This window comes from Schistocerca americana, chromosome 8 (assembly GCF_021461395.2).
Source record: "Schistocerca americana isolate TAMUIC-IGC-003095 chromosome 8, iqSchAmer2.1, whole genome shotgun sequence".
Classification (NCBI taxonomy): domain Eukaryota; kingdom Metazoa; phylum Arthropoda; class Insecta; order Orthoptera; family Acrididae; genus Schistocerca; species Schistocerca americana.
In genome coordinates this window covers 266,359,573-266,380,135 of record NC_060126.1, presented here as the reverse complement: position 1 = coordinate 266,380,135, position 20,563 = coordinate 266,359,573, and the positions used below count along the sequence as shown (strand labels likewise).

At 45.3% G+C, this 20,563-nt stretch overlaps 1 protein-coding gene across 1 annotated transcript in view; it reads left to right on the top strand.

Moving 5' to 3' along the window:
* Positions 1-20,563, top strand: part of LOC124545757 — a 214,109-nt gene that overhangs the window by 181,952 nt on the left and 11,594 nt on the right. The window contains exon 8 of the mRNA XM_047124700.1: positions 10,086-10,292. Coding sequence (XP_046980656.1) covers positions 10,086-10,292 — 207 coding nt within the window. The remainder of the gene's footprint in view (positions 1-10,085; positions 10,293-20,563) is intronic.

Genomic DNA, 20,563 nt, shown 5'->3' with positions numbered 1-20,563 from the left:
TGAAACTATAAAGCACCGCATAAGGTTTGAACTCATAACCTTTCGCGTAGCAGCCCAACACCTTAACCGTTACGCTAAGGCACCTAGTCCAACTACAATGCGCCATGAGGAGCATAACACGTCACGCAAAATAGTGACAAACACTGTTGGTATGACTATGAATTACTCACGCTTCGTCGAAGTACAATAGGAAATAAACAATTACCGCTGTTCTTGCGAAAAAATGGTTCGTGAGAGTGATACAAACACCTTTCCTTGCTATCGCCTGAATTATGAGTCTTATTGCTTGTTTGGTTTAATTAATTAATAGAATATGAAGCAATTGGTATAAGGAATGCTTTTTCTAAACTTTCTATAAAAGAATGTCTGCTATCAAGACATTGCTTTTGTTCTATTACTTTATTTATGACTGAACGTTTCTAAAACTGAAGACACTCGTCCATGCTCTGCACTGCAATCGAGATGTGGCAACGTCGTTCTCTGTTCATTGGCTGACTGTGTTTTGTGACGTCAGATGCGCAGAACGAACCTAAACTCGGCCGCCAACATAAATGACGCGCACTTTAGCATCGTTGCCAACGGACAGAGCACATCCGACTTGTGTGGAACTTCCCCGAAAGGACCATTCCGCCACTCAGAAGGTGACAGTGTGACTGACCGCTTTGAAGCTCATTCAATTGGTTGTAGGGAGCACGAGTGCATCTCCGTGGCATGATCGACTGCTTGCTTCAGACGCCTGCACCAGACTCAGCCTTCTGGCTTTGAGCATTCCTTATTGAAGAGTATATGCAGGTGGCGGTCTGGTCGCTGTACCACCACTAGCCTGCTTGTTGGTGGACGACATTGAAACCGTTGTCAGTACTTTTAATACCTCCCTGGTGGCATATGTTGTCATCGGATCAAAATCGACGTTGTCTTTTCAAGTATACTGTCTTTCCGAGAGCTAAGTGATTTAAGAGACAGCGAACGCAACGGAAAATAGTAGGCACTCTAGAAGAATAGAAAGGAGAGATGATGATGAATGGATAGTTCCTTACTTTTTTGTACATTGTGGTAGTTTCTAATCAGGGTCTCAGTTGTGAGAATCTGTGGTAGGTAGCGGGGGAAGCATGTAGACATGAGCTGGTCTGATTGTATCAGTAATCATGCACATCATGTTGATGAGCGCCATAGACCGCGCGGCTGGAGTACATGTTATGACGCTTAGAACGCCACCTACTGTTCTAATTTTCATTACTTTTTTGTTGTTATGCGTTTCCTTCTTCGTCAATCATATGATGAATAAATTTGACTTCATTTTAAACATTGGTTCTCTTTCTACAGACTTCGAAGCTGAAACGTTAATTATGGATATCCTGTACATCTGAACGTGAAAGGCAAACTGCGTTCAGCACGACATCAAATACTTGACAATGTTCATACTTTCTGCTGACATGGAAAGCTTCTTTTTTCACCGAGTTCTGAAGTATCTTGTGTAGGTCCAGAATATCTACGCTGCAGAGAATTGCCATTGCAGGTATACCTATCAGGCTATCTACCTGCTTCGTTAACTAATATCTGTCAATGACATTCAGAATATGTGACGTCACACAGGCGTGTCTCTGGGGGTACAACATAACGCTCAGAATGTTTATTCCAATATTTACTCAATAGTATTTGGTGAGATGAAATCTATGTTGACAACCCGATGTAAGAGCATAGCCTGGGGTCTGACTGGTTGACAGTAGTGAACCGAACACATACCATGATGGTTTACTTATTTAAAAAGCAAAAAAGCCGTGTTTATATTGATGTGCAACGAAAATATGAAGCATAATTTACGCACTGCATTGAAGATCTCACCGAAATGCGTCGTCTTTGTTACGATTTGTTGTACAGAACTATTGGACAGTTTGACGTCAGCAGGTAAAACTATTACCGGCTAAGGCCACATCGAGGCATCAGTTCACTACACGTGAAATGGGCAGACATTCAAAGATTATATGCCTGACTCACTTGCCCGCCGTTGTGGCCGATCGGTTCAAGGCGCTTCAGTCTGGAGCCGCGCGGCTGCTGCGGTCGCAGGTTCGAATCCTGCCTCGGGCATGGATGTGTATGATGTCCTTAGGTTAGTTAGATTTAAGTAGTTCTAAGTTCTAGGGGACTGATGACCTCAGATGTTAAGTCCCATAGTGCTCAGAGCCATTTTACTCTAACTCACTCGATAGAAAAAAAGATCCAATTTCAGTATTGTACAACCATGAGTGTCCAATAATAGTAAACTGTTATCCTTTCACAACATTTTTACACAGGAACGGGGAACATGACACTTCCAAAATTAGTAAACTGTTTCCTTTATATCCTCCGTTTTACGTGGAAACGGAAAAAGAGCCAGTTTGATGATACGCTGATGAAAAAAAAAATCGCAACACCAAGAACGAGTTGTGCAATATAAACGAAAGTTGGTAGGCGTGTTTCTGCATCTGAAAGATGATGTCTGTTCAAATTTCGTGCCAGTCGGATTCGAACGGAGGTAGTACCGCTGCTATGCGGATGCATATCACGTTTGCTTTAAATACACGTTGCAATGACCGTGAGTGTTAGTTACCTTGAAGAGTGGACGTGGTGAGTTGAATTCACCTAAGAATGCTTTTAAGGCGACAAAGACGCCATTGTCAACACCTCATTGATTTCCAACGACGTCGTGAAATAGGGCTGTGAGAATTTGAATGTTCCATCTCCTACACTGCAGAAAGACTTGGCAAGAATGTGGCCCCTGTACATGATTGCTAGAAGCTGCGGCCACAATAATGTACGGTCGCGAGAAGACCGGGCTCCGGACGGCCACGTGCCACTGCCGAGAGGGAAGACCATCGTGTTCACCGTATGGCTCTGGCGCATCATACTGGATGTAGACACCACAGTGACAGAACGAATTGTTACAAATCGGTTACTTGAAGGACAGCTCCCACACATGCGCCATGTAGCGTGCATTCCACTTACCTCAGACCACCACCATTTGCGACTTCAGTGCTATCGGGCGAGAGCTAATTGGAGTGCACTGGAGCTCTGTTGTGCTTTCTGATGGAAGCTGGTTCAGCCTCGGTGCCGGTTATGGCCGTGTGCTGGTTAGAACGTGTGGCCAGCTGAGGACCTGCTACCAATCTGTGTGCTAGACGCACTGGACATACACGTGGAGTTTATGATCTGGGTCACAATTTCGTATGACCGCAGGAGCACTACCGTTGCTATCCCACGCACACTGACTGCAAATTTCTACGTGAATCTGGCGATTCACTGTATTGTGCTATCATTTAAGAACAGCTTTCCACGGGTGTTTTCCAGAGGGGATAACACACGCCCACTTACCACTGTTGCAACTAACATGCTCTGCAGAATGTCGACATACTGGCGTGGCCTGCTCGATCATCAGATCTGTCTCCAATCGAGCACATACGGGACATCACTGAACGACAATTCCAGCTTCATTCACAAACAGACAACAGACGTGAAATTCAAAATGGTTCAAATGGTTCTGAGCACTATGAGACTTAACATCTGAGGTCATCAGTCCCCTAGAACGTAGAACTACTTAAACCTAACTAACCTAAGGACATCACACACATCCATTCCCGAGGCAGGATTCGAACCTGCGACCGTAGTGGTCGCGCGGTTCCAGACTGAAGCGTCTAGAACCGCTCGGCCACACCGGCTGGCGTGAAATTCCATCCCAAAAACTGATTTCCGGCACCAGAACAGAATGCATGTACGTTTGCAAGCTTGCATTCAACGCTCTGGCGGTTACACCAGTTAATAATGTCACATTTGCGATGGGCTAACTTGCGCTTACATTAACCTGTGATCATGCAATGTTAATCACTTAAATGTGTCACGTAGATAAATGTATTTCCATAATTTCATTACTCTACATTAATCATCTTTTGGTGTTGCTGTTCTCTTCCGAGAGTATATTTGGCGAGATGAAGTGTATGGTGACAGTCTGATCTCAAGCGCAGTCTGAAGTCTGACTGACTGATAGTAAGAAACCGAGCAGATATGTTGTTGATTTACGTCATTACAAACAAACAATTCCGTATTTGGCGAATTTTGTACTTTGACTTGTGTACAACGAAAATATCAGTGTAATTCATGCAATACATTAAAGATCTCACCAGAATGCGTTGTCCTTGCTACGATTTGTTCTTGCGAAAGGATCGGAAAATTTGGCGGCAGCAGGTGAAACTGTTATCAGTTGACGCCACATGCAGGCGTCAGTTCTTTGCACATGAATTGAACAATCATTTGTAGATTATATGCTTACCTCAGCCTTGAGAAAAAAAGTCGAGATCCAGATTCGGTATTATATAGCCACCAGTGTCCAATATTAGTAAGCTGTTGTCTTCAGATTCACGACGTTTTTGCACAGGAATGTGGAAAATGACAATTCCTACATTAGCCCTTTCGCTGCTGTGGACATATATATACATCCTGCTGTAGCGTTCCCCACGTGCTGTACAAGTATATACGCGTGCTGCTTTGGTTTTCCTACAGTGCTACCGACAGTATACAGACCTCCCGTTGTTGAGTGCTAATTACTTCCGTATCTCGGTGAATAAAAAAAATTCAAATATTTATCATAAAACATAGGTCACTCACTACGTTCCATCATTTTCAAAATGTCTCATTTCGATATATTAAATTGTTTGTGACATATGACGGTTGTTATGACCATGTGATTCGTGAACAGCCACATCGTGCGCGTCCGTCCATCGGATATTAAACCCAATAACTCGAGAACGAATTTTAAATATAATTTCGATATATTACGTACATTTAATTTACTGCAGTTATATGAACTAAAATAAACCATACGGAAAGTTTACGCAATGCGTTTTTACCTCTGCAAAATGATGAAAGTTTCGCGCAATGTTTTATTTAATTTGATGCAGTGTAGTAAGTATGACGGACAGTGAAAAGAAATTCAGTTCTTTATCGAGTAGAGGTATCAAACTTAGGATGAATAAAAATCAATTTTTTTCACCTATCAGTTTTCAAAAAATCAGATGAAAAGTATTTCATGTCTACTGGAACGTCGCCTCTTACACCCAAACCTCCAAATGTCAGACAATCAAATCGGTACCAGACATTGATTGTCGATGGAGGATACACTAAAACTCGACCTAGTTCGTGCTACGTGCTGTCGTCCAGTAAAACCGGCGTAAACATTAATTGAAAGTAATACCAGAACTACAGACCAAATCAAAAGAATAACTGTGACTAACTACATTATGTTGCTTCCGTGCGGAATTTGGTAGAGCGTTATGTTTTCGTATCAATAGCCCCAGTTTCAAACCCTAATGGCGGTAAGTATGTTTACTATTATACGCGTGAAAGTGTTATGTGGGAAAACGTGCTTATGACATGTGAAAGGGCTGTTTCAGGTTTACAAAAATGTTCTCTTGGCAGTCTACTTTCGCTTCGTTTCTTTGAAAGCAGTAAACCTGTAGAGTATATCTGTAGTTCCACAGAACGAGCCAGTGACGAAACGCGCCGCTCTCCGTTGGATCTTCTGTATCTCCTTTATCAGCTCTATCTGGTAGGGATCCCAGATTGAAGAAAAATTCTCAAGAATCGGGAGAACATGTGGCTCACTTCCTTCGTGGATGAGTTAAATTTCCTTAAGATTCTTCCGACGAATCTGAGTCTTGTGTCTGCTTTTTCCCATTATCTGTTTTATATGGTCATTCCACTTACGGTCGCTCTGGATAGCTACGCCTAGATATTTTACGGCAGACGCTGTCTCCAGCTGTTTGTCATCAATAGTGTAGTCGTACAGAAGTGGGTTTCTTTTCCTATGTATGCGCAATATGTTACATTTATTTACTTTCATTATCAACTGCCAGAGTCTGCACCATTCATCAATTCTCTGCAGGTCGTTCTGCAAATTCTTACTACCTCCTGGCGTTGCTACTTCGGTATAAACAACTGCATCAGCTGCGAATAGACTTAAAGAGCATCCGACGCTTTCTACTAGATCATATATATATATTGTGAACAGCAACGGTCCTACCACACTTCCCTGTGGTACTCCGTATATTACCTTTACATCTGTCGATTTAGTTCCATTAAGAACAATTGCACCACGCGTGCGGAAGTAATAGTAATAATGACAGTTAATAAGAAACAAAATAATAAGATCAATAATAAGTACATAACGTTCAACCAACGAAGCGAACGCAGAGAAGATTGCTACAAACTCCGACAAGTACTTTAACATGTCAGGAAAATGTTCTCCCATGTAACAGTTTCACGCGTAAACAGTTAAAAAAATTGTCATCAGTGGAATTTGACGGCTCTATCTTTTCACCCACACGAGGTCTACAATTCAGCCACTCACAGATAAGCTCTTCTTGTGCTCCGCAGCTCTGGTGATTCTTTTAATTAGTGTTTACGCACGTTCTATTGGACGACAGCACATAGCGCGAACTAAGTATGGGTTTTGGTTGATACTTTATCGACGTACAATGCTTAGTATCGATCTGAGTGTCTGACATCTGGAGGTTTGGGTGTTACCACACGGACCAGCATTTGGCGAGCAGCACAGCCATAAAAGAAGCCGTCCTCAGCGCGGAATGCAGGGAGCACCTCTGTAGAAGCGATAGGGTTAGTAATCTGCTGCCTTCATATTCATGATATTTTTATATGGGAATGGAAAGGATGCCAATATTCATAAAATAAAAAAAAAACGATAATTCGCATTATTTTGCAGTGAACACATGGTGTGTCGTGCGGCGATCACTCTGTTTTTAAAATAATTGAAAAGCCACGATCGCTTCAATCGTTTATTAGACAACCGGTTTCAGCACTCTGACGGTGCCATCATCAGATCTGTGAAGGTATAACATAACAGGTTTGAGGGAGGGCTTACATGAGTTAACTATATATATTACAATTATTACAGAACCACATACCTGAAACGTGGATTAACATTTATAAAACCATATGGACATCATGGCATTTTATATGGAATGATCATATAAAATTAATTGTTGGTAAGGCGGGTACCAGGTTGAGATTCATTGGGAGAGTGCTTAGAAAATGTAGTCCATCAACAAAGGAGGTGGCTTACAAAACACTCGTTCGACCTATACTTGAGTATTGCTCATCAGTGTGGGATCCGTACCAGATCGGTCTGACGGAGGAGATAGAGAAGATCCAAAGAAGAGCGGCGCGTTTCGTCACAGGGTTATTTGGTAACCGTGATAGCGTTACGGAGATGTTTAATAAACTCAAGTGGCAGACTCTGCAAGAGAGGCGCTCTGCATCGCGGTGTAGCTTGCTCGCCAGGTTTCGAGAGGGTGCGTTTCTGGATGAGGTATCGAATATATTGCTTCCCCCTACTTATACCTCCCGAGGAGATCACGAATGTAAAATTAGAGAGATTAGAGCGCGCACGGAGGCTTTCAGACAGTCGTTCTTCCCGCGAACCATACGCGACTGGAACAGGAAAGGGAGGTAATGACAGTGGCACGTAAAGTGCCCTCCGCCACACACCGTTGGGTGGCTTGCGGAGTATCAATGTAGATGTAGATGTAGATGGCATATGAGACAGACCATCTGATAAAAATCATTGTCACAACCAATAAAAATAATAAAAAACTGCTCGTTCTTTCCATAAAATATAAAACTGAAGTCACCAGATGAAACTACCACTGCTCGCCTAACACCGGTCGGCATCATCACTGCCCTATTCCGCACAGGCTTACCTGCTGTGGTTCTAGCGGTTCACAACCGGCCACCAGATAGCGCTGTCCAAGCAGAGCATACACAGTCCCACGGTATAACCACTCCTTACTACTAAAACACAATTTTACTGTAACTGCTTGTCACATACCCATGCAAAGCCCACATTTGTGCATACATTTCCTGTACATACTGCAATCACAATAAAGTACGTCAATTACAAAGTAAAAGCATCTGAGGCACAGACATTATCCATTAGCGCCTTACAAAACTACGTATTATAATTTACCTTTATTCATATAAGGACGTCAGGAATATGCACGCAGAAAGCTGTTCATAACGCGACTTAGGTATAATGTGACGAGCGATTGAAACCTGTATGCTGGGCTTTATCTGTCCAGGCACTATGGTCGTAGGTATTGTAAGCGCTAAAAAAAAGAACATATTCACTTGCTATAAAGTCTCTCACCATCTATATTTGGATAGGGTGGATAGAAACGTGCGGCTGTTTGCTGATGATGCTGTGGTGTACGGGAAGGTGTCGTCGTTGAGTGACTGTAGGAGGATACAAGATGACTTGGACAGGATTTGTGATCAGTGTAAAGAATGGCAGCTAACTCTAAATATAGATAAATGTAAATTAATGCAGATGAATAGGAAAAAGAATCCTGTAATGTTTGAATGCTCCATTAGTAGTGTAGCGCTTGACACAGTCACGTCGATTAAATATTTGGGCGTAACATTGCAGAGCGATACGAAGTGGGACAAGCACGTAATGGCAGTTGTGAGGAAGGCGGATAGTCGTCTTCGGTTCATTGGTAGAATTTTGGGAAGATGTGGTTCATCTGTAAAGGAGACCGCTTATAAAACACTAATACGACCTATTCTTGAGTACTGCTCGAACGTTTGGGATCCCTATCAGGTCGGATTGAGGGAGGACATAGAAGCAATTCAGAGGCGGGCTGCTAGATTTGTTACTGATAGGTTTGATCATCACGCGAGTGTTCCGGAAATGCTTCAGGAACTCGGGTGGGATAGTCTAGAGGAAAGGAGGCGTTCTTTTCGTGAATCGCTGCAGTTTCACTGCCGCCAACTTACATTTCGCGGAAAGACCACAAAAATAAGATAAGAGAGATTAGGGCTCGTACAGAGGCATATAGGAAGTCATTTTTCCCTCGTTCTGCTTGGGAGTGGAACAGGGAGAGAAGATGCTAGTTGTGGTACGAGGTACCCTCCGCCAGCACCGTATGGTGGATTGCGGAGTATGTATGTAGATGTAGATGTAGATATACATTCGTTGTGACCAAGGTAAAAATCAACTACGAAAATCTGCATAGGCACATGGAATTAAGGAATGCCAGGTCAGAAGCAAACCGAAGGGCACAAGAACAGAGGGAAAATGACATGCGGACCAAGATGCACAGTGATTCCACGTACGCTCCCATCGGCATGGCACTCGTTTCGTCCATGGGCCTCGCCGAATGGAGAATAATGACAAACTATATTACTATGACACCAAAACCTGAACGCTTGGGGGTTTTGGCACCTTCAGAGTGCTGAAACCGGTCATCTAATAAACTATTGAAGCGATCGTGGCTAGTCAATTAATTTAAATTTCGCATTATGTTTGTAAAAACCGCCGATTTCGGGTTGTTTGTCGTGTTAGCGTTTACACGAAATTTTCAGGTTCCCACATACGACTAATCTGCATTTGTTGCAGCACAGGCCTCGAAGCATCAAGTCTGTTGGTGTGGTTTGTCTCTGCGCTGCAGCAGGAATCTCAAAACTGGACTATAGCTGCGGAAGTCGAACACGCGCCAGAACAAATGGACGTGGCCAGCCCATAGAGGGCTCCGCGCCCGCGGCGGCTATTCCGCGCAGCGGCTCTCGCGCAGCGAGGGCGCCACCGCTGAGCCACGCGCAGACAGCGGCCAATAGCCGCTCCCTCCGGTTTCGTACATAGGGACCCACTCTGCCCTAGTCCAGTCATTCTGGTACTCGCTCTGGATTGCGTCTCTATCTCGGCAGTACTGCGTTCTGGTCGTTGCTCGTTGTTGACATTTGCCTGGCTCTGGTTCCGAGTGGATTTACTGTTGGTGTTTGGTGTTGTGGTTTCTACAAGCCTCCGTTGTTTATCTCTTCCTTGTTGTGTCGGCCGTAGTCGGTCGTTGTCGGTTGTCGTTGGTCTGTCGTCTGACTCGTCCTTGTGTTTACCCGGTGGTGCGTGCGCCACCGTCGGCGGCTTCCCCGCCTGGCGGCTCCGATCCCGCAGCCCAAGGCGTTCCCGTGGTTGGTTTTGGCTACTACAATAACGTGCTCTCAACGTCTGCTCCCGTGCTGATGGCGGGTGGGGTGTGTTGCAGGCGGGGGAGATCGGCGGCTCGCGGACGCTGCTGCTGGTGGCGTACAAGGACACAGTACACCTCTGGCTGAGGGAGCGCGCCGGCGGCTTCTGGCCCGTCGAGCTCAAGTGGCAGGGCGCCGCCTATAAGTGGTTCCGCTCCTTCAGCTCACCACTCTACCACTTCAGCATCATGGGACACCCCTGGGTCATGCCCAACCCCAGGGATGTGAGTACACCAGCCGCCATGTGGCGCGAATCTGGTCTTTTTTTTCTTTCTTTATTGTTTTTTTACACCTGATGTAGGTAGGCCAGCAGTGGCATACTACGCCGCTCTTCGGCCACAGATAATACTAATGATACAAAAGAAGACAATGGCAGAACAGACACGGTGGATATACAAACGTAGACATACAAAATTAAAACACACGGAGCCGTTCACGGGCGCAGTGTCCAAAATAAAAACGTTCAGAAGCGTGGACACGCACAGAGACGACAGAGATGAAACACACATATGTTGGAACACAAACAATGAAACACTGGAACACGAACACGACGGCACACACAAACACTAGGCGATGATCCCCGGCGCGCGAAAGTTCACTAGTCTGGGGACCTGCCAAAAAGGGGGGGAAAGGTGGGGGAGGATGCAGGCTGTAGATGCCAGTGGCGGGACAGATGGGAGGTGGAGGAAAGAAGGTAAGGGGGTAGGGGAAGCCTGGGGGGAGGAAGGAGGAAGGAAGGGAGAGGGGAGAGAGGGTGCCTGTGAGAAAAAAACACAGGGTGTGGTAGAGGAGGATCAAAGTTGGTAGGAGGGGTAGATGGACGGTAGTTGGTGGAAGCCACCTTGGGTGATGGAATACAGAGTGGAGAGATGGAGAGCAGGTGGGATGTGGGAATGTAGGCCCGGCAGCAGGCGGGGATGGGAGAGGATGGGAGAGACAAGTGGGTGAGGGGGATCAAGTTTGCGGAAGGTGTAGAGGTTCCGTATCCATTCGAGGAAAAGGAGGAGGTGTAGTAACGGGATGTTGTCATATAGGATCCGCGTGGGGGAGGTGAGATGGATGCGGTAGGTGAGAGTGCATGGCGTTCTAGGTTTGAAGGGATTTGTAAAAGGTAGGAGGGGCGGAGATCCAGGTGGGATGAGCGTAGCAGAGGATAGGGCGGATAAGGTGGTGGAGGGGTCCAGACCCCTTGTGCGGGCAGAAAGGAGCCTGAGGAGACGGAGTCGGGAGTGTGCCTTGGCTTGGATTGTCTGGAGGTGGGGGTCCAGGAGAGGCGACGGTCAAGGGTGACGCCAAGGTAGTTAAGGGTGGGAGTGAGGGCGATAGGACGGCCATAAATGGTGAGATAGAAGTCGATGAGACGGAAGGAAGGGGTGGTTTTGCCTACAATGATCACCTGGGTCTTGGGAATCTGGCCCACTGGCTTGTCATGTGTTCCTCAGAGACCCTGAGGAACTCTCGGGAACACGATGGTCTGAACCGGATTCACACATGAAACGAAAGTGTCGCCACAGCAAGTCCCACACTGCAACTGCAATGAAGTTGCATGTGTGAACGCCTAGTGGCGTAACTTAAGATACACAACTTCTGTCATGCCACAAAAAGCTCAGCTTGGTTGTACTTTGTTATGCCACTTTCCTTCCAGCACTGCTCCCTGGTGGCTGTTGTTGTGGAGTAATTTCTGCAGTATTCAACTTCAGTTTGTTTTCATTTTAGTTCCGAAAAACATAAAAACTGGGGTCAGCGGGTACACTATCGCAGCTTAGGGAACTCTTTTAAAAAATAAAAAAAAATGACAAACCTACGTTTAATTTTCCGTCGCAGTTCGTGCGCGTGTCTCTGTGGGTGGGAGGGGGTGTGTGTACGTGCGTGTGCGCACAGTATTTGCAAAGTAATAATGCAGGTCTATCCCAAAACCAGGAAAGATTTTTGGATGAATAAATAAATAAATAAAACTTAGAGAAAGCTTTTGACAACGTTGACTGGAATACTATCTTTCAAATTCTAAAGGTGGCAGGGGTAAAATACAGGAAACGAAAGGCTATTTACAATTTGTACAGAAACCAGATGGCAGTTATAAGAGTCGAGAGGCATGAAACGGAAGCAGTGGTTGGGAAGGGAGTAAGGCAGGGTTGTAGCCTATCTCCGATGTTGTTCAATCTGTATATTGAGCAAGCAGTAAAGGAAACAAAAGAAAAATTTGAAGTACCAATTAAAATCCGTGGAGAAGAAATAAAAACTTTGAGGTTCGCCGATGACATTGTAATTCTGTCAGAGACAGCAAAGGACCTGGAAAAACAGCTGCACGGAATGGAGAGTGTCTTGAAAGGAGGATATAAGATGAACATCAACAAAAGCAAAACGAGGATAATGGAAAGTAGTCGAACTAAATCGGGTGATGCTGCTGGAATTAGATTAGGAAATGAGACACTTAAAGTAGTAAATGAGTTTTGGAATTTGGGGACCAAAATAAATGATGATGGTCGAGGTAGAGAGGATATAAAATGTAGACTGGCAATGGCAAGGAAAGCGTTTCGAAGAAGAGAAATTTGTTAAAATCGAGTATAGATTTAATTGTGAAGAAGTCGTTTCTGAAAGTATTTGTATGGAGAGTAGCCTTGTATGGAAGTGAAACGTGGACGATAAATAGTTTAGACAAGAAGAGAATAGAAGCTTTCGAAATGTGAACACAAAAGAATGCTGAAGATTAGATGGGTAGATTACAAAACTAATGAGGAGGTATTGAATAGAGTTGGAGAGAACAGGAGTTTGTGGCACAACTTGACTGGAAGAAGGGATCGGTTGGTTGGACATGTTCTGAGGCATTAAGGGATCACAAATTTAGTATTGGACGGCAGCGTGGAGAGTAAAAATCAGAGAGGGAGACCAAGAGATGAATACAGTAAGTAGATTCAGAAGGATGTAGGTTGCAGCAGGTACTAGGAGATGAAGAAGCTTGCACAGGATAGAGTTTCATGGAGAGCTGCTCCAAACCAGTCTCTGGACTGAAGACCACAACAACACCAATGTAACCGAAAAGCGAAGACTATAAACTTCGTGACCGAGCGCGGTAGCGCAGTGGTTAGCACAGTGGACTCTCATTCTGGAGAGCGACGGTTCAAACCCGCGTCCAGCCACCCTGATTTAGGTTTTTGTGATTTCCCTAAATCGCTTCAGGAAAATGCTGGGATGCCCTTTCAGGGCACGGCCGACATCCTTCTCCGTTCTTCCATAATCTCGTGGGACAGATGACCTAGCTGGTCCGTCCCCTCCCCTCAAATATACCAACAGGCATTCTGCAAGTGCCTATGAATATCTACGATATTCTCATTTTCCACCGAAAGAAACTCTTCGGCAGCTCTGTGCTTGGAACGCACCACCGTTAGAAACGCCGTCTTCGAGGCTACGTGTAGCACCGCCACCTATCGGAACTTCATGAAGCTATAGGGGCTGAAGCAGGAATACTCCACGGTGTCCCACAACAAACTCCGCATTATTTCAACCGATACTGGCCGAGGGAAAAAGTGCTGCATTAGTTATTGAACGCTTCTCTTCCATACCCGCCGACGGTGTGTGCGTGTACGAAATTACCTTGATATCCGGCCGTGTCTTCTATGTGATTCACTTTTTTGGTGACGCAGGTACATTGGATAGGCCGTCCTGGATGCCTCTCCCTGTATATATTCCGGTAATGTTAGATAATCAGAACGTATCACTGATTCATTAATTTGCAAATCGTCCAATACATGAGTTCCTGAAGACTCTGAATCCTTTTCCCTTTCGATAAAGCAGCTTCCATTTGTTTCGATTCATTTTCTGCCACGCCTTCATCTGCGCTTTTATCTGCGGGCTATAGTGAGGAATACAAATGTCATCCTACATATCATTACATCATTATCTTACGCTTCAAAATTTAGAATATGATTTTGAAAAACTTGCATGGGAGTTTTTGATTACAGCAAAAAGAGCAACATCCGTGGCAGATTTTCTTGTAGGAGATATCATGTATACATTCATGCAAGATGGCTACCATTTCAAAAATATCTCAAATTTTAATGCGATGATTTACAGTAACGATAGCACTAGTTGTTTACATTATTTGTCCAGAGGAATGCGCCAGATACGGCCACTCGGCTACGGTTACTTCTGTTCATCCGTTGAGACGAGTAAACAGCCTTTTAGAGCAGAATGGGCGCACTTTTTCACAGTTTCAATTAGTATCTGGGCCCATTTTTAAACAAAATGATTTACGATTGTCTGATCAGCGTCAGCAATCAACGATTACAAATAGTATGTATAGCGTTGATATTTTAACTTGGTCCAACGAAAAACCGCAGGATAAATCGTTGCAAGATTGACGCTTATCAACAGTTAGGCCGCTTAACAAAATTTCCCCCTATTTCGCAGAAACATACCAAATTTATGAGACTATCGTCATACGCCTCGAACACTTTGTCCACCATCTGCATACGTCTCATTCAGTTGATCACCGCCGCTAATAGCGAAACCGGTTTTCCATCAAAGTAAATTGGATGTGGACAGTTCGCGCTGAGAGTGTGGCCGTTGTAGTTACGGAATGGTACCTGCCGGCGATGTTTCTGACCTGAATACCAGGACCAACCGCAAATAACCTTCTGAGTTACGTAACTGCTGCCGTGATTGCGACGTGGGAATTTTGCGGCACGCGAGAAAGCTTTTCTGAGATACGTCACAGGGTGGAACACTCAAGAACCAATCGAGCGTGAGAGATTATCCCGAGATAAGGAATCAAGTAACATGTACGTAACTTTCTTATGTAATTAAGTTTGTCCTTTTGTTTACTGAATCGTAATTTTCATTAGGAGGAATGATGCATCTATTATACATTCTTTACATTAAAACTGTCAAGCGGAGATAAGAGGTCTGGTAAATAATGAAGACTTTTCGATATAAGAAAAATTGAAAAATTACAATACTGGCCATTAAAATTGCTACACCAAGAAGAAATGCAGATGATAAACGGGTATTCATTGGACAAATATATTATAGTAGAACTGCCATGTGATTACATTTTCACGCAATTTGGGTGCATAGATTCTGAGATATCAGTACCCAGAACAACCACCTCTCGCCGTAATAACGGCCTTGATACGCCTGGACATTGAGTCAGGTACAGCTGCACGTGCAGCTTCAACACGATACCACAGTTCACCAAGAGTAGTGACTGGCGTATTGTGACGAGCCAGCTGCTCGGCCACCATTGACCAGGTGTTTTGAATTGGTGAGAGATCTGGAGAATGTGCTGGCCAGGCAGCAGTCGAACATTTTCTGTATTCAGAAAGGCCCGTACAGGACCTGCAACATGCGGTCGTGCATTATCCTGATGAAATGTAGGGTTTCGCAGGGATCGAATGAAGAGTAGAGCCACGGGTCCTAACACATCTGAAATGTAACGTCCACTGTTCAAAGTGCCGTCAATGCGAACAAGAGGTGACCGAGACGTGTAACCAATGGCACCCCATACCATCACGTCGGGTGATACGCCAGTATGGCGATTACGAATACGCGCTTCCAATGTGCGTTCACCGCGATGTCGCCACACACGGATGCGACCATCATGATGCTGTAAACAGAACCTGGATTCATCCGAAAAAAAAGACGTTTTCCCATTCTTGCACCCGGGTTCGTCATTGAGTACACCATCGCAGGCGCTCCTGTCTGTGGTGCAGCGTCAAGGGTAACGGCATCCATGGTCTCGGAGCTGATAGTCCATGCTGCTGTAAAGATCGTCGAACTGTTCGTGCAGATGGTTGTTGTCTTGGAAACGTCCCCAAATGTTGACTCAGGGATCGAGACGCGGCTGCACGATCTGTTACAGCCATGCTGATAAGATGCCTGTCATCTCGACTACTAGTGATACGAGGCCGTTGGGATCCAGCACGGCGTTCCGTATTACCCTCCTGAGCCCACCGATTCCATATTCTGCTAACAGTCATTGGATCTCGATCAACGCGAGCAGCAATGTCGCGATACGATAAACCGCAATCGCGATAGGCTACAATGCGACCTTTATCAAAGTCGGATACGTGATGGTACACATTTCTCCTTCTTACACGAGGAATCACAACAACGTTTGACCAGGCAACGCCGGTCAACTACTGTTTGTGTATGAGAAATCGGTTGGAAACTTTCCTCATGTGGTAGTCAGACAAGTTACAACTCATGCTCTGAAAAGCTAATCATTTGCATATCACAGCATCTTCTTCCTGTCGGTTAAATTTCGCTTCTGTAGCACGTCATCTTCGTGGTTTAGCACTTTTAATGGCCAGTAGTCTATTTTCGTAATGGAAAACGTTGTGTGGCTCGATATCTCACAGGTAAACTGCCAGCCTCTGAATGTGGAGGACTGGGGTACGATCTCCTCAGTTCTGAATTTTCATGTTTCCCTTATTTCATTTCGAGCAGTAATGTGGCACTGATGGCCGGGACGCACAACCGGGTAATTTCGACCGCAGAGTTGCAAGTCTTATTTCAGGTGACGCCACACTGGGTGACTTGTGTGCCGCTGTTGATAAGAGGTTGATGAGGACAACAGCACACCCAACCCGGCCGGGGATCGAACCCCAGCCCGCTGCCTGGTAGGCAAACAAGTTACAACTCAGCTAAGCAGGCGGACACGTGGGGCACTGTTCATTAAGTGAAAACTGCTGAGTTGCGTAGTGATTCGTGAGGCCCTATCCGGGGAAGTTCGGCCGCCGAGAGCAGCTCTTATTCCAGTCGACGCCACATTGAGCGACTGGGGTGCCGGTGATGAGGATGAAATGGTGATGAGGACAGCACAGCACACAGTCCACGAGCGGAGAAAGTCTCCAATCCGCTCGGGAATCGATCTCGGTCCCGCGGAATTCATATTGAACTGTAGGTCCCTCATATACTACCTGGCTAATTCAGCTCAGAGCTTAGGGGAAGTCAACGACATACCAAATTTAATAGGACCATGCATAACAACGCGCCGTGGTGTTCGAGCCTACCTTTAGACTGCTGCTAGCTCGACAGCTTTTTTTCTATTGAAGCGATACAGGGTTGGGCAAAATATAAAAACGTCGCGAGAAATGCATGCTTGAACGTAAATGCGGATCCTGCCAAGAGTGCATATTGCCGTGATTTATTTGATTGTGAGCGGCACTTGCGCGTTGTCCTCAATGCGTCGCGTCAATTGTGATCGAAATAGTGTTCTGCATTGTGAGTGCATTATGTCGGCGCTCAGAGCATTCGAAAGTGAGAAAATTGTTGGTGTTAGTATGGTGGGTACTTCGGTAACCACGGTAGCCAAAATGTCTGGTATTTCAAGAGGCACCCTATCGAAGATCTACACCGCATACAGGGAAAGTGGAGAAGCGTCACAACGCGGACGAAAGTGTGAAGGCTTTTGTTACCGTGCCTCAGAAGCGACTATTAACCAAATTGCGTACATATGGAGTATCGTCTCAGTTGTGTGATTGGATTCGTGATTTCTTTTCAGAGAGGTCACAGTTCGTAGTGATAGACGGTAAATCATCGAGTAGAACAGAAGTGATATCTGGCGTTCCGAAAGGTAGTATCATAGGCCCTCTGCTGTTCCTGATTTACATAAATGATCTAGGTGGTGATATGAGCAGCCACCTTAGATTGTTTGCAGATGACGCTACAATTTACCGTCTAATAAAATCATCATACGAACAATTCCAATTACAAAATGATCTAGAGAGAATTTATGTATGGTGCAGAAACTGGCAATTGGCACTAAACAAAGAAAAGTGTGAGGTCATCCACATGCGAGGATAAATTTTGGGTATACGATAAATTGCACAATCTAAGGGGGGGGGGGTTGCTTTGGGGAAGGAGACCAGACAGCGAGGTCATCGGTCTCATCGGATTAGAGAAGGATGGGGAAGGAAGTCGGCCGTGCCCTTTCAAAGGAACCATCCCGGCATCTGCCTGGAGCGATTTAGGAAAATCACGGAAAACCTAAATCAGGATGGCCGGACGCGCGATTGAACCGTCGTCCTCCCGAATGCGAGTCCAGTGTCTAACCACTGCGCCACCTCGCTCGGTCCACAATCTAAGGGCTGTCAATTCTACTAAATACTTAGGAATTGCAATTGCTAACAACTTACATTGGAAAGACCACATAGATACTGTGGGGAAGGCGAAACAAAGGCTGCTCTGTGTTGGCAGAACACTTAGAAGATGCGACAAACCCACTAAAGAGACAGCCTACATTTCACTTTTCCGCCCTCTGCTGGAATATTTCTGCGCGGTATGGGATCCTTACGAGGTAGGATTGACGGAGAACATCGAAAAAGTCCAAAGGAGAGCAGCTCGTTTCGTGTTATCGCGCAATAGGTGTGAGAGTGTCACTGATATTATACGCGAGTTGTGGTGGCAGTCACTGAAAAAAGGCGCTTTTCTTTGCGGCATGATCTATTTACGAAATTTCAATCACCAACTTTCTCTTCCGAATGCGAAAATATTTTGTTGACATCCACCTATGTAGGGAGAAATGATCATCAAAATAAAATAAGAGAAATCAGAGCTCGAACGGAAGGATTTAGCTGTTCCTTTTTCCCACTCGCCATTCGAGAGTGGAATGGTAGAGAAGTAGTATGAAAATGGTTCGATGAACCCTCTGCCAGGCACTTAAGTGTGAACTGCAGAGATGTAGATGTGTGCCGAGCGATCGTGACGAACGGTCATTGAAAAAGGTTGTGACAAAGAATAAGAGGACGACATCTGCAAAAAGTGAGTGCCTCAATCACTAACTCTGTCACCGTCTAAACAACACGAAGGGACCTCCATAACCAGGGATGTGCAGCGCCAGCTGTAATTCCGTAACCATTAATCAGTGGTGAAAAACGTCGTTAGAAGCCATAAAACCTGGGCCATGGAGCAGTGGAGGAACGTCATTTCTGGGATGAGTGTTGTTGCACACTGATTCCAACTTCGGGCCTAGTTTACTTTCCAAGAGTGAAACGTGAAGCGGGTTCGGTGATGATTTGGTCAGCCATATAGTGGTATTCCTGGGGCTTCCTGATTACTCTGCAAGGTCACATTACTGCCAATGACTATGTGACCGTTTTCGGGTGATGAGGTCCATCCCATGACACAATGTTTATTCCCCAATGATGATGCTGTCTTCGTAGACGACAGAGCCCCTCTTCACAAAGCTCGCATCTTCCAGGACAGCTTTTGTGAACACGAGGATGAATTGTCGCATTTTCCCTGGCCACCACAGTCACCAGATCGCAACGTTATCGAGCCTTCGGAGAGAAAGCAACGTGATCGCTGACCACCTTAGTAATCTATACCTGAACTGGCCAACATATTGCTGGAACAATGGTATTAGATTCCAATAAAACATCTGTACCCGTAAATTACGAGACGACTTGGAGATGTTTTGAATATCAACGGTTTTCCCACACCGTATTATGCCTGGCGGTGTGTTGTATTTTTGGTGTTTCCATATTTTTGTCCACCGCCTGTACTAATCAACCTTTCCTAACGCAAAAAGCATTGAACGCACTAATTTTGTGTGGGTCCCCCTAGACTTATTTTTTAAATTAGGAAACCTTTACCATAAGCACAATGTTGGATAATCTGTAACCATATTACTGGTTTCAACCACTGAGGGAAATCTTCAGATCTACACTATGTGATCAAAAGTATCCGAATACCCACGAAAACATACGTTTTCCATATTAGGTGCACTGTGCTGCGTTCTACTGCCAGGTACTCCATATCAGAAACCTCAGCAGTCATTAGACATCGTGAGAGAGCAGAATGGGGCCTCCGCGGAACTGACGGACTTCGAACGTGGTCAGGTGATTTGGTGTCACTTGGGTCATACGTGTATGTAAGCGAGATTTCCACACTCCTAAACATCCCTAGGTCCACTGTTTCCGATGTGATAGTGAAGTGGAAGCGTGAAGGGACACGTACAGCACAAAAGCAATCAGGTCGAACTCGTTTGTTGACTGACAGAGACCGCCGACAGTTGAAGAGGGTCGGTAACGTGTAATAGGCAGACATCTTTCTAGACCATCACACACGAATTCCAAACTGCATCAGGATCCACTACAAGTACTATATCAGTTAGGCGGGAGGTGAGAAAACTTGGATTTCATGGTCCAGCGGCTGCTCATAAGCCACACATCACGCCGGTAAATGCCAAACGACGCCCCGCTTGCTGTAAGGAGCGTAAACATTGGACGATTAAACAGTGGGAAAACGTTGTGTCGAGTGATGCTTCGCGGTACACAATGTGGCGATCTGATGGCAGGGTGGGAGTGTGATGAATGCACGCTGAACGTCATCTGCCAGCGTGTGTAGTGCCAACAGTAAAATTTGGCGGCGGTGGTGTTATGGTGTGGTCGTGTTTTTCATGGATGGGGCTTGCACCCCTTGTTGTTTTGCGTGGCACCATCATAGCACAGGCCTGTATTGATGTTTTAAGCACCTTCTTGTTTCCCACTGTTGA